This window comes from Squalius cephalus, assembly GCF_949319135.1.
Source record: "Squalius cephalus genome assembly, chromosome: 10".
NCBI classification, from domain to species: domain Eukaryota; kingdom Metazoa; phylum Chordata; class Actinopteri; order Cypriniformes; family Leuciscidae; genus Squalius; species Squalius cephalus.
The window spans coordinates 25,351,385-25,371,859 of record NC_137131.1 but is presented as its reverse complement, the minus strand read 5'-3'; the positions used below and the strand labels follow the sequence as shown (position 1 = coordinate 25,371,859).

At 42.0% G+C, this 20,475-nt stretch overlaps 1 protein-coding gene across 4 annotated transcripts in view; it reads right to left on the bottom strand.

Moving 5' to 3' along the window:
* The window catches only part of rptor (regulatory associated protein of MTOR, complex 1), a 409,250-nt gene that overhangs the window by 14,252 nt on the left and 374,523 nt on the right, over window positions 1–20,475 (bottom strand). For all 4 annotated transcript variants that reach the window (XM_079882549.1, XM_079882546.1, XM_079882548.1 and 1 more), the window contains one exon: window positions 717–823. In XM_079882549.1, coding sequence (XP_079738675.1) covers window positions 717–823 — 107 coding nt within the window. The remainder of the gene's footprint in view (window positions 1–716; window positions 824–20,475) is intronic.

The following is a 20,475-nucleotide window of genomic DNA, read 5'->3' as shown; positions in this document are numbered from 1 at the left end:
GGAGCTATTCATGATTCCCTACATCTTCACAAAGTCAGAAAAGGCTTGTGTCTTGCCACCAGTACTTGCTAGAAAGAGTTGCAACAGCCTCCTTGAATAGTTTACTCTTTGTCTTGTGATTAATTTTGGAGGAACATTTTTCTTGATGATGACTATCTGCACTGTGATCCATGGTATATCTAATTCCTTGGAAATTTCATGTAGCCTTAACCTGAGCGATACCTTTCGACAATAAGATCCCATTGATGCCTCGTAAGCTTTTTGTGGCCCATGGCTCTTGTAGTAGTATGCAACCAAGATGATGTCAGAAAAATCAAAGTAGTATTTGGGAAGTTATTGGAGAAGTATCTGGAGTTAATCACAGTCACTGTGAGAATCAGAGTGAAGACAGGTGTGTACTATTTCAAGTGAGCTTGATGATTAGTTGACTCTCAACACAGCCACATAACCAATTATAAAAGGGTGTGCACATTTATGCAGTTAGGTTATTTTTATTTTTTATTTTTATCAGTTTTTCAGTGGCATTAGATATGTTGTAATTTTTACATTAAAGGTGCAAAAGTTTTGATATTATAAATTTTTACATCACAAAAACCAGCTGTTTTAACAGGGTATGTAGACTTTTTATTTCCACTGTAAATGATGGAGCTACAAAGCTCACCTGGGAGCGATGTGTTTAAGATGAAGGGATGTGTGTGTGTGTTTGTGTGTAGTACCTGCACTTTCATTTCTCTTTCTGTGTCCCAGATCCGGATGACTCTGACGTCACCTGACGTCATCAAGAGGCCAGTCTCCTGCTCCCAGTCCACCACCATACCTGCACCTTCAAGAGAGTAGGGGAGGTTTCACACATACAAACTCAAATATATGACTACCTGGGCTCTCCTAACACGTCTGTTCATTACGATAAAAGATAATACAATCACACTTCACACAATCACACCTGTTTTTCAGAATTATAAAACATGGATTAATGCATCATAATTTTGTCTCAACACTTTCATGAATTGTGTCATAAAACACTCAATACTGCATCTTTAACCTCTTGACTAGCGATTATAGACAGCGACAGTAGACTTAACAGTTTTTTTGTTTGGTTGTGTTCGGTTTTTAATCAAGACTCCCAATTTTAATGCTCTCTTCAGGAAATAATTCACATTTTGGTAGCTGCAAACTGTGTATCCTCATTTCTTGTATTTAATGTAGTATGGGTCATATTTTCTCGTGTTTACCTTGTTATATTTATGGTTTTCAAGGATAAGGGCTTGTGTATGTGAACAGACACCATACACCACAGTTTTATGTGCTTGCTGAACATTTAATCTCAAAACTATGAGCATTAATAGGGAGTTGGTTCTCCCTTTGCTGCTATAATAGCTTCCAATTTTATGGGAAGGTTTTTCATTATAAGTTGGATCATGGCTGTTGGGATGTTCAGACACAAGAGCATGAGTGAGCACCAGGCATTGATTTTGCCATTGAAATTAAACCCAAATATGATCAGTAGGGTTCAAGTGCCTGATGTATAAATGTACAAAATGGCCATTGAAATATGCATACACAATTTCCCATGCACATATCAGGATTTACAAAAAATAAACTAAATAAATAAGTGTGCACTATTTGCAAACTCTAGACCAATGCGTAAACACATTTGTTTACTGGTGCCAGTGAAGTAATGAAGTAAACAAAATGATTTTAAACTCTGTTTTCCATTTGATATAGCCTACAAATTTATATTAAATATGCCACTCTCATTAATGGAATTAATCCCTCAAATTAGATCAAATCATTATCCAGAAGTGAAATATATTTATGAATTTAAGTAGAAATATTTGAAGTTGATGTGCTGCTTTTAAACATTTTTCCTGTGGAATGCTGCGTTTTAATGGTAATGTTTTAACGACAGAATTATATTGAGATGGTCGCATGATAATATCTATTTAATGATATATTCTAAATAGCAAAAACAGAAAATATTTTCACAGGAATAATGATCAATGATGCATGCTTGACTAGATGGCTTAGCAACATAGGCAGTATAATGACAGACACTCACAAAGTCTTTGGGTGGTTGAACGGGCCATAGATCCGATGAGACAATACTGTACAACTGCTGCCGCATTGTGCAGACAGACAGTAGCCTAATGATGACACCTTCCACAGACTTAATAGAGGGTATGCGTGTGACCATCACCATCGGCCGGAGTGACTGCGGTTACACCCACTGAGTGGCAAAAAGACTGAGCAGCAGCATTGGATTTCAGTGTGAATGCCGTGAAAAAAACACAAAACATCTAAAACGGGAAAGAGCTTTGCGATTGACTTTACAACTAGATTTGACAAGAAATTTGAGGTATATTTTTACAGATTGCCGAAAGCTACAGAACAGAGAAGCAAATGGATCACTGCAATTAGAAAAAACTGTGTATTTTTATAAAGCGTTCACATGCAAATTTGCTTTATTTCCCTGGCGTCGAAATCAGGCTCATTTAAATGTCAGGTAACATGATTCTTGGCTGCATGCCAATATCCATGGATCACTGGATCTTTGGTAAGTTGTAAGGAACACTATATCAAGTCCAACCTTTAGTTTAAACTGATAATCGATTGTTTTACTCGCATTTTCACAGTTTTCCCTATTAAGTCCAGTCACGCAGCAGCTCTTTTGCCACTCAGTCCGGCCGAGGGGGCATGTTCTGGCGGGAAAGTGACGTCAATGCATACCCTCTATTGTCTAGAATGTCACTGCAAATGATTTGACAAATTATTTGCTCTATACATCCGATCGTGGTTGTATCTCGCTATTAGTGTTACTCGAGCGATGCGATATTCGATTGCTCCTGATTGATTGCTCCTGTCTGCCACGTTGCTTCTGCTGCTGTTGCGTTGGTTTGCGTCTAAGCTTCATATATTTTTCTGTTTTGAATCATTATTTACTATCATTCCTTGTTGTTTATACTGCTAAATATAACTCACTCAACATCACACATTAACCTGACATCGTTAGCTTCAATCTAAATCGTTATTGCTAGCACAACACGCTAGTAATTCGCTAGCCTGTTATCGTGCCATCTGTCCGCTCTTTTTTTTTTTGCTCGCGCCTTTTACGAGTCCATCAAACAACTTAGGTGAGTAGGATCAGTCAACAAACACGGTGAGTCATGTCATCTTCTCCTCTTATTGTCACTTGCACTTCATGCAACATGTTTAGCATATCCTTCTCTGTCAGCATAGGATTTACATGTGATAAATGCAGGGATATAGTAAAGCTGACGGGGAAGATTTCAGTACTAGAGACACGCATCCAAACTTTAATCAAGGATAGTAAGCATGCAAGGGCTTTAGATACTGCTTTGGATGTGACTAGCTTAGTGAACTCTGTACATTGTTTGGTTCCGGCTGTAGAGCCCGTGCAGCAGGGCAATTGGGTGACGGTGAGGCCCTGTAGTCGCGGGACAAAACAACGCTCTTCCGTTCCGATTACAACTTCAAATAGATTCTCCCCATTCAGTGAAACACCCACTGAGAATCCTGTTGAATGTGCCCTAGTTACTGGCGATTCTATTACACGGAACGTGAAAATAAATACACCACCCACCATAGTCACATGTTTGCCGGGAGCCAGAGCGCCTGACATCAAAACAAATTTAAAAGTGCTGGCTAATGCTAATCGTAAATTCTCTAAGATTATTATTCACTTCGGCACTAATGATGTTCGACTCCGTCAGTCGGAGATCACTAAAATGAATGTTAAAGAGGTGTGTGAACTCGCAAGTACGATGTCAGGCACTGTAATTTGCTCTGGCCCCCTTGCTGTTCGCAGGAGTGATGAGATACTTCACTCAATGAGATGAGATGAAGATGAATGAGATGTCCTCACTCAATGGCCGGTTGTCTAAGTGGTGTCCCCAAAATAATATAGAATTGATGACAATTGGAAAAGTTTTTGGAGCAGACCTGACCTGTTGAAAAGAGATGGTATTCATCCCTCCTGGGATGGTGCTGCTCTTCTCTCTAGTAATATGGCATATAGTCTTAGAGCTCAAACATGAATTGGGGCTCAGGTCAGGAAGCAGACAGACTGGCTAAACCGACCGTCTGCTAGCTGTGTCACGTCACCTAGGTCAGATAAATCCCATCACATAGAGCCTCTTTCACCTAGATATCATCATATAGAGACTGTGTCTGTTACCCGAATTAGGACATACAAAAAACTTCCAAACCCATCTAAGGGTAATAATTTAATTGATGTTCAACAAATAAAAAACAGATATAATACAAATGAGCAAATGATAAAGTTTGGGTTGCTGAATATTAGATCCCTTACTTCAAAAGCACTTATTGTTAATGATATGATTACAGACTATAATCTAGATGTGCTGTGTTTGACAAAAACCTGGCTAAAACCAAACGAGTAACGTTACATTACTTTAAATGAGTCCACCCCGCAAGATTACTGTTAGAAACATGAACCTCATCTGAAAGGCAAAGGGGGAGGTGTTGCTGTAATTTATAGTAATATTTTTAGAATTACTAAGAAGTCTAGTTTCAAATATAATTCTTTTGAAGTGTTGGTGCTCAATATAGCAATATATTGTGTAAATGATAAATCACGTTTGAGATTTGTGCTGGCTACTGTATACAGGCCACCAGGGCACCATACAGACTTTATTAAAGAATTTGCTGACTTTCTATCAGAGTTAGTACTGGCTGCAGATAAAGTCCTAATTGTTGGTGATTTTAATTTACATGTAGATAACGAAAAAGATGCATTGGTATTGGCATTTAAAGACATTTGTAACTCTATTGGAGTTAGACAACACGTGTTAGGACCTACTCATTGTCGTAATCATACTCTAGATCTAAAAATTATCACAATGTTGATGCCATTGAAATTCTGCAGCTGAGCGATGACATCTCAGATCATTATCTAGTCTCGTGTAAACTTCATTTAGCCAAGGCTGCAAAGCCGACTACGTATTACAAATATGTTAGACCTATCACTTCTGCCACTAAAGATTGCTTTATTAATAAACTTCCTGATCAGTTTCATCATCTCAGCATCCCAGATAGCTTAGAAGAACTCGATATTGCGACAGAAACTTTTAACTCTCTCTTTTCCAGCACTTTAGACACAGTTGCTTCATTGTGCTTAAAGAAGATTAAAGAAAATAGTTCAACGCCATGGTACAACGAGTGGAAACAGTGGCTAAACTAACAAAAAATAAAGCTTCAAGCCCAGAAGTTTCCAAGCAGCACAGCAGTAATGGCTTTATGAACTTCTTCACTTATAAGATTGATAACATCAGGGAGAAAATTATTACTATGCAACGTCTACTACAGTATCGCATCAGGGAGTGCATTGTAGTCTCCCTAAGGAAAAATTTGATTCATTCATTGCTATAGAAGAGGAAGAATTCACTAAACTCGTTAAATCATCTAAATCAACATCATGTATGTTTAGACCCCATACCAACTTAGCTACTGAAAGAGATGCTGCCAGAGGTCATAGATCCTTTTCTTAATATCATTAATTCATCTTTGTCATTAGGATACGTACCAAAAACTTTTAAGCTGGCTATGATTAAACCGCTTGTTAAAAAAACGCAACTTGATCGTACAGAATTAGTCAATTACAGGCCGATCTCGAATCTACCTTTTCTGTCAAAGATACTAGAAAAGGTTAGCCTGGCTAACGTCAGACCTCTTTCTCATTGAGACGTGGTCTGGGAACCATATGTTCATTTTCTCGTATTTGAGGCGTGGTTTACGAATGCCCAGAGCCGTTTATTGGGCGCTACGAATGTCTATCAACTGCGCCTGTACGTAGCTCATAGCCAATCGTTTCAATTATACCAATGACATATGTAGAGTGGCAGAAATTGGACGAGGAAGACGACGAAATAAACTTGCGTTCTAAACTACTTAGAACACTATCTAAGGCTGCATCGAAAGGTAACTTCACGTCTGATGCCATGTTGGATCCATAGATATAAACAAACTGCTTCGGTGTGTCGCATTGACGTCGTCATCGTCTTGCTGCTCCCACCCCGTTCTGTGATTGGTTCCCTTTTTGAGGGGAAAATCTGGTCCATGGTATCCAGGCTGCCTAGCAGCGTGAATAAAATCGCGCTGCGTGCAAGGCAGCATGGGGAAACCCAGGCTAAGAAAAGACAGTATCCTCACAACTATGTTCCTTTTTAGAAAGAAATTATATATGCGAGGATTTTCAGACCGTACCATAGTACTGCGACTGCTCTTATTAGAGTTACAAATGATTTGCTCTTATCATCCGATCATGGTTGTATCTCGCTATTAGTGTTACTCGATCTTAGTGCAGCATTTGAAACTATTGACCACAACATTCTTAAATAGATTCGAAAATTATGTTGGCATTAGTGGAATTGCATTAGCATGGTTTAAATCATACTTATCTGACCGTTATCAGTTTGTAGCAGTAAATGAAGAGATGTCTTATCGATCACAAGTTCAGTATGGCGTACCACAAGGCTCACTACAAGGACCGTTGCTTTTCACTCTGTACATGCTGCCCTTGGGAGATATCATTAGGAAGCATGGAATTAGTTTTCACTGTTATGCTAATGATACTCACCTCTATATTTCTTCACGCCCTGACGAAACTTACCAATTCACAAAATTAACGGAATGCATATGTGATATAAAAAATTGGATGACTAGTAATTTTCTACTACTTAACCCCCTGGGGTCGGCGGTATCGCCGGCGATACCAGCTCGCTTTTTTTTATCAGTGTAAAAGAGACTCATAAATACTCTTGACTTTGATTTTCCATTGGAGTTTCATACATCAATCGATTCTGTTAAGTGTGTATTATTTTTGTGTATACTCACAATAAAAACAAAGTGTTGTGCTTTTTGCCAAATAAAGAAAAATAAACACGAAGCGAGTTCTGCCTTCTCTCTGTCAGTGTAGTCCATTCTGAAACAAATGAACAATAACTCAGCGAATACTCAGTCAAACAGACATACAGACACACACAGGCATGAAGCTTGAATTCTCTTCTTTTAAATGAAGTAATTTATATAAAAAACAAATATTCTCAGTTCATGTAATCGGTAAGAAAAGAGCGAGATGTCAGTCGTTCTCATCTCATCTAATTATTTTTAATGTGACTCCGCCCACGGAGAGCGCACGCCATTCAAACGCAAATGACTGAGGCAATCCACGCAAACTTGTGAACGCCCCCGTATCAGCTCGAGAAAACACAAGTTTAATCAGATCATTGTAGCCTACTTGTTTACACCGTCTCGCAGCGCTGTGAGGAATAATAATAATGGAAAATGTACCTCAGAAGTGCGGGTACTTCGAGGAGCAAGGATCCGACTGAGCTGAGGAATACTGTAGTAAGTTTTTTTTCCTTCTCAAGTGAATCGCGTTTCTGTGAACGGCAGAGATGCGCACTGTTTACCACAGTTCGCAAAAAGACAGTTTAAATTTAAATCGCCTTTCTGTGTGTGAATGAATGATGATGTTTTAGCAAACTATATTGCTATACTGAGATGAGTAAAAATCGACTGAAATATGTTGAAATAAAATGTAGGCTATTTGTATAAGCAACGTATTAATCTGCAAATTAACATTTATATGCCCTAATATTTCATAAAAACAACGTTACAGTCAGGCGAAATATGAAAGACAACATTTTGTTGACTAGATTTGGGTACAGTTTTTACTGTAGAATATACTGCCACATGAAATAAGCTTTTGTTTAGCAATTTCTGCTCATATGTTATATATATATATATATATATATATATATATATATATATATATATATATATATATATATATTATAACATACTATTTTTGTCAAAAATAAAGTCATCAACTAAGATGTTAGCTGTTCCAATGTTGGCTATATTCAAACTAATGAATACATATGATAAAATGTAGGCCTATAATCATTTTTTTACAAAGAAAGAGTAAAGAGTTTACACTTGAAATATTGTTGAAATTGTAATTATTGTTGTAATTGTAACCTTTTTAATAAAATAGCTAAACATATTTACAAGATAGATGTAAGCAAAATCCTAAATGGTCAATATAAGTCTAAATCCTATAAGCAAAATCCTAAATGGTCAATATAAGTCTTCTTCTAAATATATCTTTTGTCCTTGCATTCATTCTTGTGGCTGAAGTGTCACACCTGAATGAATGGCTCATTATGCAGAATCATTACGCATACTGGGTGGGACATTGTATTCTCAGGTGTAGGATTGAGTGCGAATCAAACACAAATGAATCTTCCAGGTGAATTGTGCAAACATAATTTCTCACAGAACTGAACATTCCAGACACCAAATCACCAACCCCAGAGCCATAAAAGAAGGCTCCAGCCAGCCAGTCTCCACTGACCAACGAAAACCCCCAGCTAAGAACTTTATGGCCATGCAAGCTTCAAAGAAGATGAGCCCAACTAAAGGAAGAACTGGTCAATGTGAGATAGCTTGGAAAAGAATGATTGGCTCAGAGATGGAACAATTCAGCCCGATCAAGATAACAGCGGAAGCTGCTCGAGCCCACAACATTCCAGACCCCCTCCTCCTTAAGGACCTCTGATAGACCTCAGGGTGTAAAATCGTTTCAAACCACAGAACTGAGATTTTACCTATAACATACATAAAATCATTCAAGAACAATTTTCAATGGACTTATAGATCAAGCATCATGCAACGACATGATTCTATATGGTTCCTACAATAGATGGGTGCATCTGATATGCTTAGATGCCATACAATTCATGTAATTGTTATAACTGTTAGCCTAGATGTTTGAATGAAAGTGTGTTGTGTTTCATATCAATATGATCGTATGCTCATGATTCAAAAGATGACTTGATTGAAATCTGTGTAAAATGTTCGTATTCTTATAATAGTAATAATGTCTTACTGTAGCCTCTGTTCTCTCTGCTAGTAAGGAGAGCACAGATAAACTTGACTTATGATAAGAAGTGAAGAGAACGCCACCTCCTAAATAAAGACAGTTTCTAATTGGTCCAATCTCTTCAGGAGGTAGGACAAACTTTGAGTTTAAAAATCTTAGACAGAAACAAAGCTCTCTCTGCTCTCGCTCTCAGACTAGGAACCATGTAAACGCGCAGACGAAACAACCCAAATCAAGATCTGGAGAACATGGGTTAAACAGCTTCATTCAAGCCATCATCTACTCCTCTCAATTTCCTTTCTTTTCTTAGTTTCCTTTCTTTTCCGTTGTGAGTCTCGGTTCTAAGTTAAGTTTTGCGACAAGATTTCGAGCCACGTTTCTTCTGCAAAGCCAGCTTCAAACAAAGACTTTCATTCCGCCAGCACGCCACGTGACTGACCACGTGACCCAGACATCAGGCACGAGGAGACCAGCCAAGAACGACCGGGAAAACCCCTTTCACGCAACAAAAGGGAATCCCCAAAAGCAAAGACAAGCAAGTACTGCCTCCAGACTCTTAAGCTGAACTGGTGTATTTGATACAGATTTAATAACCTAGGAAACGATAGGTTAAACTAATGATTGATGGTTCATTCAGGTTGTGTCTTATAAGTGCATAGAAACTTGGGATTACATCATCTCACTCTTAAACTCACTCTTAAAACTTAATCTTTCCTTACTCTTTTCTTTCTGCAACGCGTATGAATGTGTATGTGTGTGTTTGTGTTAGATATTAGTTTTATGTGTTAGAATAATCAATAAAGTCTTGTTTGTATTCTAAAGAGAAATATTACTTGTGTTATTTTGCTTACAAATTTAATGTCTTAAACTTCTGATCTAAGTTACCTTGCTAACTATATAGTGTTTCACTATAGTTCGGATATTTATATCCGTTGCAGAGTTGATAGTTACAGCCAGTTCAAATGAACCGCGAACGAGTCATTTGCTCGGTTGTAATAAGTGACTCTTTTGAATTCCCTATAAATTAATTAATAATTCCTTTGAGCTAAATTGTAATCACTACAAATTACAAATATCCTACACAGGTGTAAACCACTCCTCGTTCACGCCCCCCTCGCATATTGGCTTTCCAAGCAAAACCTGTCTTATAAAACAATACATTGATTTAAATTGTGTGTGAACGATTAGGCAGGATGATTTTCACATCATTTTGAAGCCAGAACTCGAAGCGACAACATTCATTAGTCAAAAGTATTGTGGACACATATTTAGTATGTGTTTTGTGGTCTTATTTCAGCAACTTTCTTTTTTATTTTTTTCAATAACCACGCATAAACATTATTCTCTTAAAAATTCAAACATATACATGCATGTTGCTTGCATATTATGGTAGCCCTGTTTGTGCTATATAGAGTGAATTTACACCTTTGCCATTAACATGTTTATAAATAACTGAAAAAAGCACAAATGACAGAGCATGTCAGAACACCTCCAGGGCCCAGAAAAGCCCTCAGACCCCAGAGGGTTAATTCTGAAAAGAGATTCTAATTACTGGACAAAAAACTTCATCACGTAATAATCTAGAATACTGTCTAACACTTGATGGCTGCTCTGTCAAGTCTTTGTCGTCGGTAAGGAACTTGGGTGTGCTCTTTGATACCAATCTTTCATTTGAAAGTCATGTGTCTAGTATCTGTAAAACCGCATTTTTCCATCTTAAAAATATATCTAAATTGCATCATATGCTCTCATTGACAAATGTGGAACAATTAGTTCATGCGTTTATGACATCAAGGCTAGATTATTGTAATGCTATTATGTGTGGCTGCCCTGCACGCTTAATAAACAAACTACAACTGGTCCAAAACGCAGCAGCTCGAGTTCTTATCAGAACCAGGAAGTATGACCATATTAGCCCAGTTCTGTCAACACTGCATTGGCTCCCTATTAAACATCGTATAAATTTTAAAATATTGCTGATTACTTACAAAGCACTAAATGGTTTAGCTCCACAGTACTTGAGCGAGCTCTTAACGCATTATAGTCCTTCACGTCTATTGCGATCTCAAAATTCCGGCCAGTTGATAATACCTAGAATATCAAAATCGACTGCAGGTGGTAGATCCTTTTCCTATTTAGCACCAAAACTTTGGAACAGTCTTCCTAACATTGTCCAGGAAGCAGACACACTCTGTCAGTTCAAAGCTAGACTAAAAACACATCTCTTTGACCTAGCATACACATAACACATTATAGACTTTTATAATTCAATGTTAGGCTGCATAGATTAGGTTAGTTGGAACCGGGAACACTTCCCATTAATCCTGATGTACTCGTTACATCATAAGAAGAATGGCGTCTACGCTAATATTAGTCTCTCTGTTTATCCCGAGGTTTACCGCAGTCCGCCGGATCCAGGCTGTATCCAGATCTGATGAAGGACCTGCGCCTGAACGTGATGACAACACAGTCCTGAAGTGTCGTCTAGTCTCTCCCCTGTGAAGGCCTCCTCCCCCCCTCCCTTTACCTCTCTACAGATAAAGCGTTGTCGGGATAATTCTGGTTCGCGTGGCTACGCGGGAGCGATAAAAATTCTGTATTATAAATTTTAAGGCCAGACAGGTGGTTTGTTGAGGGTTGATTTGTAGGGAAGGACTACACGCCTGCGCACATATATTCAAACGTGCATACCTATGGACTGAACTCGTGGTGTGCATGTGCACGCCGTCGGCGTTCTCACAGGTTCGCATTTTTGAAGTTTGCGCAGAAAGAACTTAAGAGTTTTTTTTTTTTTTAAACGGTGTTGTGTTAGCGGCCCCTAAGTTAATAACTAATGATCGTTGTGAAGGAAGTGAATCAATCAAAACTAACTTTAGCTGGACAATAACTTTATTCTAGAGCTGCTATAAAGCCAAAACAATCTCTGTTACTTTAATTTCCTATTGTCAATGTAAAGCCGCTTTGGTACAATCTACATTAAAAGCGCTATATAAATGAAGATGACTTGACTTGACTGCATGCAGTAGCGTAAGTAGATTTGTATTTACTGAAATAGCCAAACCTGCTAATTACAAGCTGGGCGTCCACACGTCTATTCACATTATTCTTAAAGTAAGAGCGGGCATGGCCATTGTAACTTGATTGTGTCGAGGCTTCCGGTCTCATCCGCTTTCATTTATTTAAGCTGTACAAAAAAAGTCCATTATGCTGCTTGATATTGTAAACTCTTACTTATTATCATATCATTTGAATTTATTATTGTAATCATAAACACACTGGTTTAAAGCGCAAATTATCTTACTATTTACAGAATATTGTTATTCTTTTGGTCATTTACCTACAGCGGCAAATGAATCGGAAGTGCCCACACAAACAAACAGAAAATATTTTACTTCTATGTTGCTACATAAGGTGAATAACTACGGGTGTGATGAAGCAGACGTGAGAGACGGATCCATGTGCAACAATTTAATGAACAGTCTCTTCCAAACATAAACTTTTCAATAAAAATGCAAACACAAAAGGCAGAAAGGTGCAGGCAGGCACACAGGGCAGTCGGCGGAAACTCAGGGTCAGAGACAGGCTTGGTTCAGGGCTGGCAGCTGGTAACGGAATCCGTGGACAGGTTTAAGGTCAGGGCAGGCGGCGAGAATCAGAATCCAGGTACGGGCAATGGTCACGGGGCAGGCTGCAGACAATCAGAGTAGTTAGTAACAGGCAAGATTCAAAGGCAAGGTCTGACAGTAACACCAGAAAAACGCTCGGACATGAATCACACACAGTGAGACAATACTTCGCAAAGGACCCCGAGATAACAAGGCGTATATATAGCTTTGGGACCAGAGTTCATTCAGGTCAAGTGCGGGGATAATCAGGGCGAAACAATCCATACTAATCTGAAGTAAGCATAGCACTAGAGTTCAGAGGAAAACGCACGGGGCTGAGTTCACAGAGAATCATCAGGGCAGGACGCCGTAACAGAACCCCCCCCCCCTGCGAGCGCCTCCTGGCGCGAGGGAATTGACGGCGGCGGGGTCTGCCCCGAGGTCGAGGTGCAGGTTTCTCGGGGTGATTACGATGGAACTCCTGAGTGAGCAATGGATCCAGAATGTCAGTGGCATTGACCCAGGAACGCTCCTCTGGACCAAAACCCTCCCAATCTACTAGATACTGTAGTTGACCAGCGCGACGTCTGGAGTCCAGCAGATGGCGCACGCGGTACGCCTCCTCTCCTTCCACCAGGATGGGCTGGGTAGCAGGGTCCTCAGTATCCACACACCTCTCTTCAGTAGGAGCAGCAGCTGGTTTGAGCAGAGAGACGTGGAATGTAGGGGAAATGCGCATATGTCTGGGCAGAGCAAGGCGGAATGACACAGGGGTAATTCGACTGATGATTTTGAATGGTCCTAGGTATTTCGGGCTGAGATTCCTACACGGGAGTCTGAGGTGACCACACCCATTGCCCCGGCTGGTACTCAGGACTAGGTCTACGGTGACGATCAGCTTGTTCCTTGCTGCGTCTTACAGCACGTTGGAGGTGAGTATGGGCCAGATTCCAGGTTTCCTCACTGTGTTTCAGCCAATCATCTAGATGGGACATTGGAGGGTTCCCCAGACCAGGGAAACAGGGGCGGCTGAAATCCCAGGATGCACTGAAAGGGGGTCATACCTGTAGAGTGTTTGTGTATGGAATTTTGTGCATATTCCGCCCACATGAGGTAACGACTCCAATCCTCCTGATGACTGTGGCAGTAAGAACGAAGAAAACGAGTGACTTCCTGGTTCAGGCGTTCAACTTGCCCGTTGGCCTGGGGGTGGTACCCAGAAGTGAGGCTCACGTTGACCTGAAGCTTCTCAAAGAAGGCTGACCAGACACGGGAAGTGAATTGAGGACCTCTGTCAGATACAATATCCTCGGGTAATCCATAAAACCGGAACACAAGATTGCACAGATGTTCAGCCGTCTGCAGAGCTGTGGGCAGTTTGGTGAGCGGAATGAGACGGCATGCTTTTGAGAAACGATCAACCACTGTGGTGGTGTAACCCTCTGAGGGTGGCAGGTCTGTGATAAAATCTATGGCAATATGAGACCATGGGCGCTGCGGAATGGGCAGGGGCTGGAGTAGACCCGCAGGCAATAGACGAGAAGATTTATGGGTATTACAATTCTGACAGTGCTGAATGAACTCGCTGGTGTCCTGGGAGAGCGTGGGCCACCAGTAACGGTTCTGTAAGAGTTGGATGGTGGCGGTGATCCCAGGGTGGCCGGAGCTGGGAAAGGCATGCACATGGTTTAGCAACCTGTCACGAAGAGTTTCAGGAACGTAGGTTTTCTCAGGCGGGCATTCAGACGGGATCATCATGTTGGCATTGGCCAGGGCGAGTTTGGTTTCGATATCCCACTGAACGGGACCAAGGACTAGGTCAGGGCTGATGATAGACTCAGGGGCATGGATTTCTAAATCGGTGTCAAACTGGCGAGACAGGGAATCAGCTTTGGTATTTCTAGAACCGGGCCTGTAAGTCACAGTAAACTGGAACCGGGAAAAGAACAGTGACCATCTTGCTTGGCGTGCGTTCAGTCTCTTGGCTGTGCGTAGGTACTCCAGGTTCTTGTGGTCAGTGTAAACAGTGAATGGGTGAGTGGATCCCTCGAGCCAGTGACGCCACTCCTCAAAGGCCGACTTCATGGCCAATAACTCGCGGTCTCCGACGTCATAGTTCCTCTCCGCTGAGTTCAACTTCCTGGAGTAGAAGGCACAGGGGTACAGTTTAGGGGGAACTCCCTGACGTTGAGAGAGGACAGCTCCCAGACCAGTGTTCGAGGCATCCACTTCCACTACGAAGGGCAATTCAGGATTAGGATGATGCAAGATAGGGGCAGTAGTGAATCTGTCTTTGAGCTGGTTGAAAGCCTGAGTAGCACCTTCGTTCCAGGGGAGGCGTCTCGTGCCCTTACGAACCAAGGCTGTCAATGGTGCTGCCACAGAGCTGAATCCCCTGATGAAACGTTGGTAAAAGTTTGCGAAGCCCAGAAAGCGCTGCAACTCCTTTAACATAGAGGGCTGGGGCCAATTCACCACCACTTTGACTTTGCTCTCATCCATAGCCACGCCCTCTGGACTGATCACATATCCCAGAAATGTTGTGGATGTCTGATGGAAGTCACATTTCTCTAACTTGGCGTAGAGTTGAAACTGGATGAGTCTTTGCAGAACGGCTCGGACGTGCTGGATGTGGGCTTCGAGGGTGTCTGAATAAATCAGGATGTCATCTATGTAGACTATGACACAGCGGTGGAGCATATCCCGGAATACATCGTTGACAAAGGACTGGAAAACAGCAGGACTGATAGAGAGACCGAAAGGCATCACGAGATATTCGTAGTGCCCAGTACTTGTGGAAAATGCCGTCTTCCACTCATCTCCCTCGCGGATCCGAACCAGGTTATAGGCTGAGCGTAGATCCAGTTTAGTGTAATAGTTGGCCGTGCGGAGGAGCTCAAGAGCGGCGGGTATTAAGGGCAGCGGATAACGGAACTTGACTGTGCACTCGTTGAGTGTTCTGTAATCGATACAGGGTCGTAGACTTCCATCATTTTTTTTTGACGAAGAAGAAACCAGCCGACACGGGAGACGTGGACGGTCGAATGAACCCCTTAGCGAGCTCCTCTTCAATGTACTTTTGCATCGCTTCGGTTTCAGGCTGAGAAAGAGGGAAGATGCGGCCTCTGGGTGGCAAGGAACCTGGAACGAGCTCGATGGCACAGTCGTTCTCTCGATGCGGGGGTAACCTGGTAGCTTTGACTTTACTGAAGGCTTCGGCAAGGTCGTGGTACATGACTGGCAGGTTTGATGACACGGGTTCCTCCCAGGGCTGAGTGATACTTCTGACCGGTAGGGGTTGGACTGTCGTAAGACACTTGGAGAAACAGTTCTCGCTCCAGCTGATTATCTGACCTGTAGTCCACTGAAGATGAGGGTCGTGAGTTCTTAGCCAGGGTAAGCCCAGGATGACAGGAGTATGAGGAGCATGGAGTACGTAAAAGTGTATAGTCTCGCAGTGAAGTGCCCCCGTGCGCATATGAAGCTTCTGAGTTACGTGAGTAATACGGCCAGTGCCTAGGGGGCGTCCATCGACAGCCTCGACAGAAAGAGAAGTGCAGGGAATTAGGGCTATCTTGTGCAACAGAGCAAAATTTCTTGACATGGAATTTCCAGCTGCCCCAGAATCAACTAAAGCTGTAGCAGTAAAAGATCTTCCATCATTAGTGAATTCTAATGGCACTGAGATACAGGATAGAGGATTTAAACAGTCAAGGTTCAGACTCACCGAGGGTTTATCCTTGAGTGTGGGTCGTTGAGGACAGTGCAGACGAAAGTGACCGACGCCACCGCAATATATGCATAATCTCAAGGTCCTGCGGCATTCTCTCTCCTCCACAGACAGCCGCGAAGTGTTAATCTGCATGGGCTTGTTGGTTTCGGTGGGCGTGACCCAAGTGGCGCGAGGCGCGGAGAGGCTGCGTGAAGTGTTCGCAGCGCGGCTGCCACCGCGGCGAGAACGCATCAAGTTGTCGATTTGGATGGAGAGATGAACGAACTGATCCAAATCCTTTCCCTCGTCGCGACAGGCTAGCTCGGCTTGTAATTCGTGGTTTAGACCCCGACGATAAACCACCTTGAGAGCATTCTCTGTCCAGTCGGTTTGAGCTGCTAGAGTACGGAACTTCAGTGCATACTACGGCTTGAAAACGTTCCAGGAATTCTCCGTATGAGGCAAAGGCGGTACCATCATTCCTCCAGACCGCGGTGATCCACTCCAGTGCGCGCCCGGTAAGTAGAGAGCATACAAATGCGATCTTGCTGGCGCTTGTGGTGTGTAGAGAAGTCTGTTGGGCGAGATACAGAGAGCACTGTAAGATGAAACCCTTGCATTTACCTGGGTCTCCGTCGTATTTCTCGGGTAACGCGAGACGTGGGCTAGCGCTTGCGGTCATCAGAGAGTCCGGTGAGGGGACAGGTGCAGCGGGTGCTGATGCGGAAGCCGTCTCCGCGGTAGGTTTCTGCAGGGCTTGAACCGCTTTTATCAATTCCTCCGTTAGCGTGGTCAGTCGAGACAGCTGGTGATGATGAGTGGCTAGCTGAGAGGCTTGGGCGGTGTAAGCAGCCGACAGGGCAGTCATTGTCGCTGGATCCTCGTTTGGCGAAGTATTCTGTGATGAAGCAGACGTGAGAGACGGATCCATGTGCAACAATTTAATGAACAGTCTCTTCCAAACATAAACGTTTCAATAAAAATGCAAACACAAAAGGCAGAAATGCTTGAAAAGGTGCAGGCAGGCACACAGGGCAGTCGGTGGAAACTCAGGGTCAGAGACAGGCTTGGTTCAGGGCTGGCAGCTGGTAACGGAATCCGTGGACAGGTTTAAGGACAGGGCAGGCGGCGAGAATCAGAATCCAGGTACGGGCAATGGTCACGGGGCAGGCTGCAGACAATCAGAGTAGTTAGTAACAGGCAATATTCAAAGGCAAGGTCTGACAGTAACACCAGAAAAACGCTCGGACATGAATCACACACAGTGAGACAATACTTCGCAAAGGACGCCGAGATAACAAGGCGTATATATAGCTTTGGGACCAGAGTTCATTCAGATCAGGTGCGGGGATAATCAGGGCGAAACAATCCATACTAATCTGAAGTAAGCATGGCACTAGAGTTCAGAGGAAAGCGCACGGGGCTGAGTTCACAGAGAATCATCAGGGCAGGACGCTGTAACAACGGGCTTGAGTAGGGTTTATTTTTATAAACAACTCATTGTGCACACGCACACTCTCTTAGATTTTAGTCAGAGTGTTGAGAATCCATGTGTCTGGGTCAACTCACTTGATTAGGACATAGACTGAGAATGAGAGATTTCAGGTTCAGGTTGGGTTCTGTCTTAAAATTTGACAGTACTCGTCAGGTCACAGCTTCAGCTTCAGCTTTCACGCTGACATCAACTTCTGAATGGTGAGAGGGGCATTTTGCCCTGGCTGTTCTGGAGCCCTGGTTCAGTTCTGACTGTCTGTCTGTCATTCTCTCATGCTGTTCAATCACTAGAGCAGAGAATACCCTTATGAGTGTCCTAAACACACAGCCAAAATTTATGTGGATCAGGACACACTGTGATGCTGAAATTTAAGCACTGCTGCCCTACTTTCAAAACTTCTGCAGTCTATCAAAAATCCAATCTTGGGGAAGAGAAAAACCTCCTCACACTCATCCCTCCAAACACTGCAAGATATAAGTGGAGAAGCCAAGGGAGAATTTCACATCAGAAAAGAAAAAAAAAAAAACCAAAAAAAAAACCTTTATGAGGCACATTCATCATGAGTTTGGTTTGTCTTCACTGGTCAAAAAATTCCGGTGTTATGCCTAACTGAATGAGCTTGCACCTAATTAAGTAATATAAACTTTCAAACAGCTCAACTGAAATGATACGCAAAGAAAGACGTTTGTGCATAGCACACACAGTATATATATATATATATATATATATATATACACACACTCACCTAAAGGATTATTAGGAACACCTGTTCAATTTCTCATTAATGCAATTATCTAATCAACCAATTACATGGCAGTTGCTTCAATGCATTTAGGGGTGTGGTCCTGGTCAAGACAATCTCCTGAACTCCAAACTGAATGTCAGAATGGGAAAGAAAGGTGATTTAAGCAATTTTGAACGTGGCATGGTTGTTGGTGCCAGACGGGCCGGTCTGAGTATTTCACAATCTGCTCAGTTACTGGGATTTTCACGCACAACCATTTCTAGGGATTACAAAGAATGGTGTGAAAAGGGAAAAACATCCAGTATGCTGCAGTCCTGTGGGCGAAAATGCCTTGTTGATGCTAGAGGTCAGAGGAGAATGGGCCGACTGATTCAAGCTGATAGAAGAGCAACTTTGACTGAAATAACCACTCGTTACAACCGAGGTATGCAGCAAAGCATTTGTGAAGCCACAACACGCACAACCTTGAGGCGGATGGGCTACAACAGCAGAAGACCCCACCGGGTACCACTCATCTCCACTACAAATAGGAAAAAGAGGCTACAATTTGCACGAGCTCACCAAAATTGGACAGTTGAAGACTGGAAAAATGTTGCCTTGTCTGATGAGTCTCGATTTCTGTTGAGACATTCAGATGGTAGAGTCAGAATTTGGCGTAAACAGAATGAGAACATGGATCCATCATGCCTTGTTACCACTGTGCAGGCTGGTGGTGGTGGTGTAATGGTGTGGGGGATGTTTTCTTGTCACACTTTAGGCCCCTTAGTGCCAATTGGGCATCGTTTAAATGCCACGGCCTACCTGAGCATTGTTTCTGACCATGTCCATCCCTTTATGACCACCATGTACCCATCCTCTGATGGCTACTTCCAGCAGGATAATGCACCATGTCACAAAGCTCGAATCATTTCAAATTGGTTTCTTGAACATGACAATGAGTTCACTGTACTAAAATGGCCCCCACAGTCACCAGATCGAAACCCAATAGAGCATCTTTGGGATGTGGTGGAACGGGAGCTTCATGCCCTGGATGTGCATCCCACAAATCTCCATCAACTGCACGATGCTATCCTATCAATATGGGCCAACATTTCTAAAGAATGCTTTCAGCACCTTGTTGAATCAATACCACGTAGAAATAACCCTCTGAGGTCGGCAAACGCGCCCGCGCGTTTTGCTGGATTTTCTTCACATTGTAGAACTATAAACTTAAATTACTCCGTCATTTATGCTCATACAGAAAAAAGAAATATAAAAAAAGAATCTGTGATATTTCTACTTTTGTATGTGTCCACTTACAATCAAATCAAAACATTGTGCTTTTGTAAAATAAAGAAAATAAACAGGGTGTGCGTTCTGCCTCTCCGTCGCGGTGAACTTTTTTTTCTTGAGCACGTCTATAAACTGAAACAAAACTCAGCGAATACTTGTCACACATTTATGAGCCATATACCTTTATAAACATTTAAGTGTGTACTTTTAAATGATTGGATTCAAACTGAAAACAAATATTCTCTGTTTAAGTAATTTGTATAAAACCAACAAGATGTCCAGCTTCTCAAACGCTTCCTAATTATTTTTAATTTGAACACACCCACTCGCGCAAAAGATATTCACATGCAAATCTCCACATTCACATGCAGATCGCGCTCATTACCTCAAAAACAAAACACCAAAACACTTCACAAGTCTCTGCTTTTCGTCGAGTTTGAAAGGCGCACCGTGAGCTTACATTGGATTTAGGCTACCTCAGAAGAAGAATGCGATTTGAAGACAAGAAAGATGTAAGGTAAGACATTCTTACATATTAGTTTGTTATTGTTGCATAAATTTCACATTGCAGTTGAACTGTTGCTAGATATATGGTGAATATTATAATATTTAGACCTGTGTTTACTGTTACTGTGTTTGTGGATATCTGCTCAAACGTAGATATGTATATGGTAACCATAATGTTTTATATTTGAGCGCGATCGCGTTTGAATGTATCAT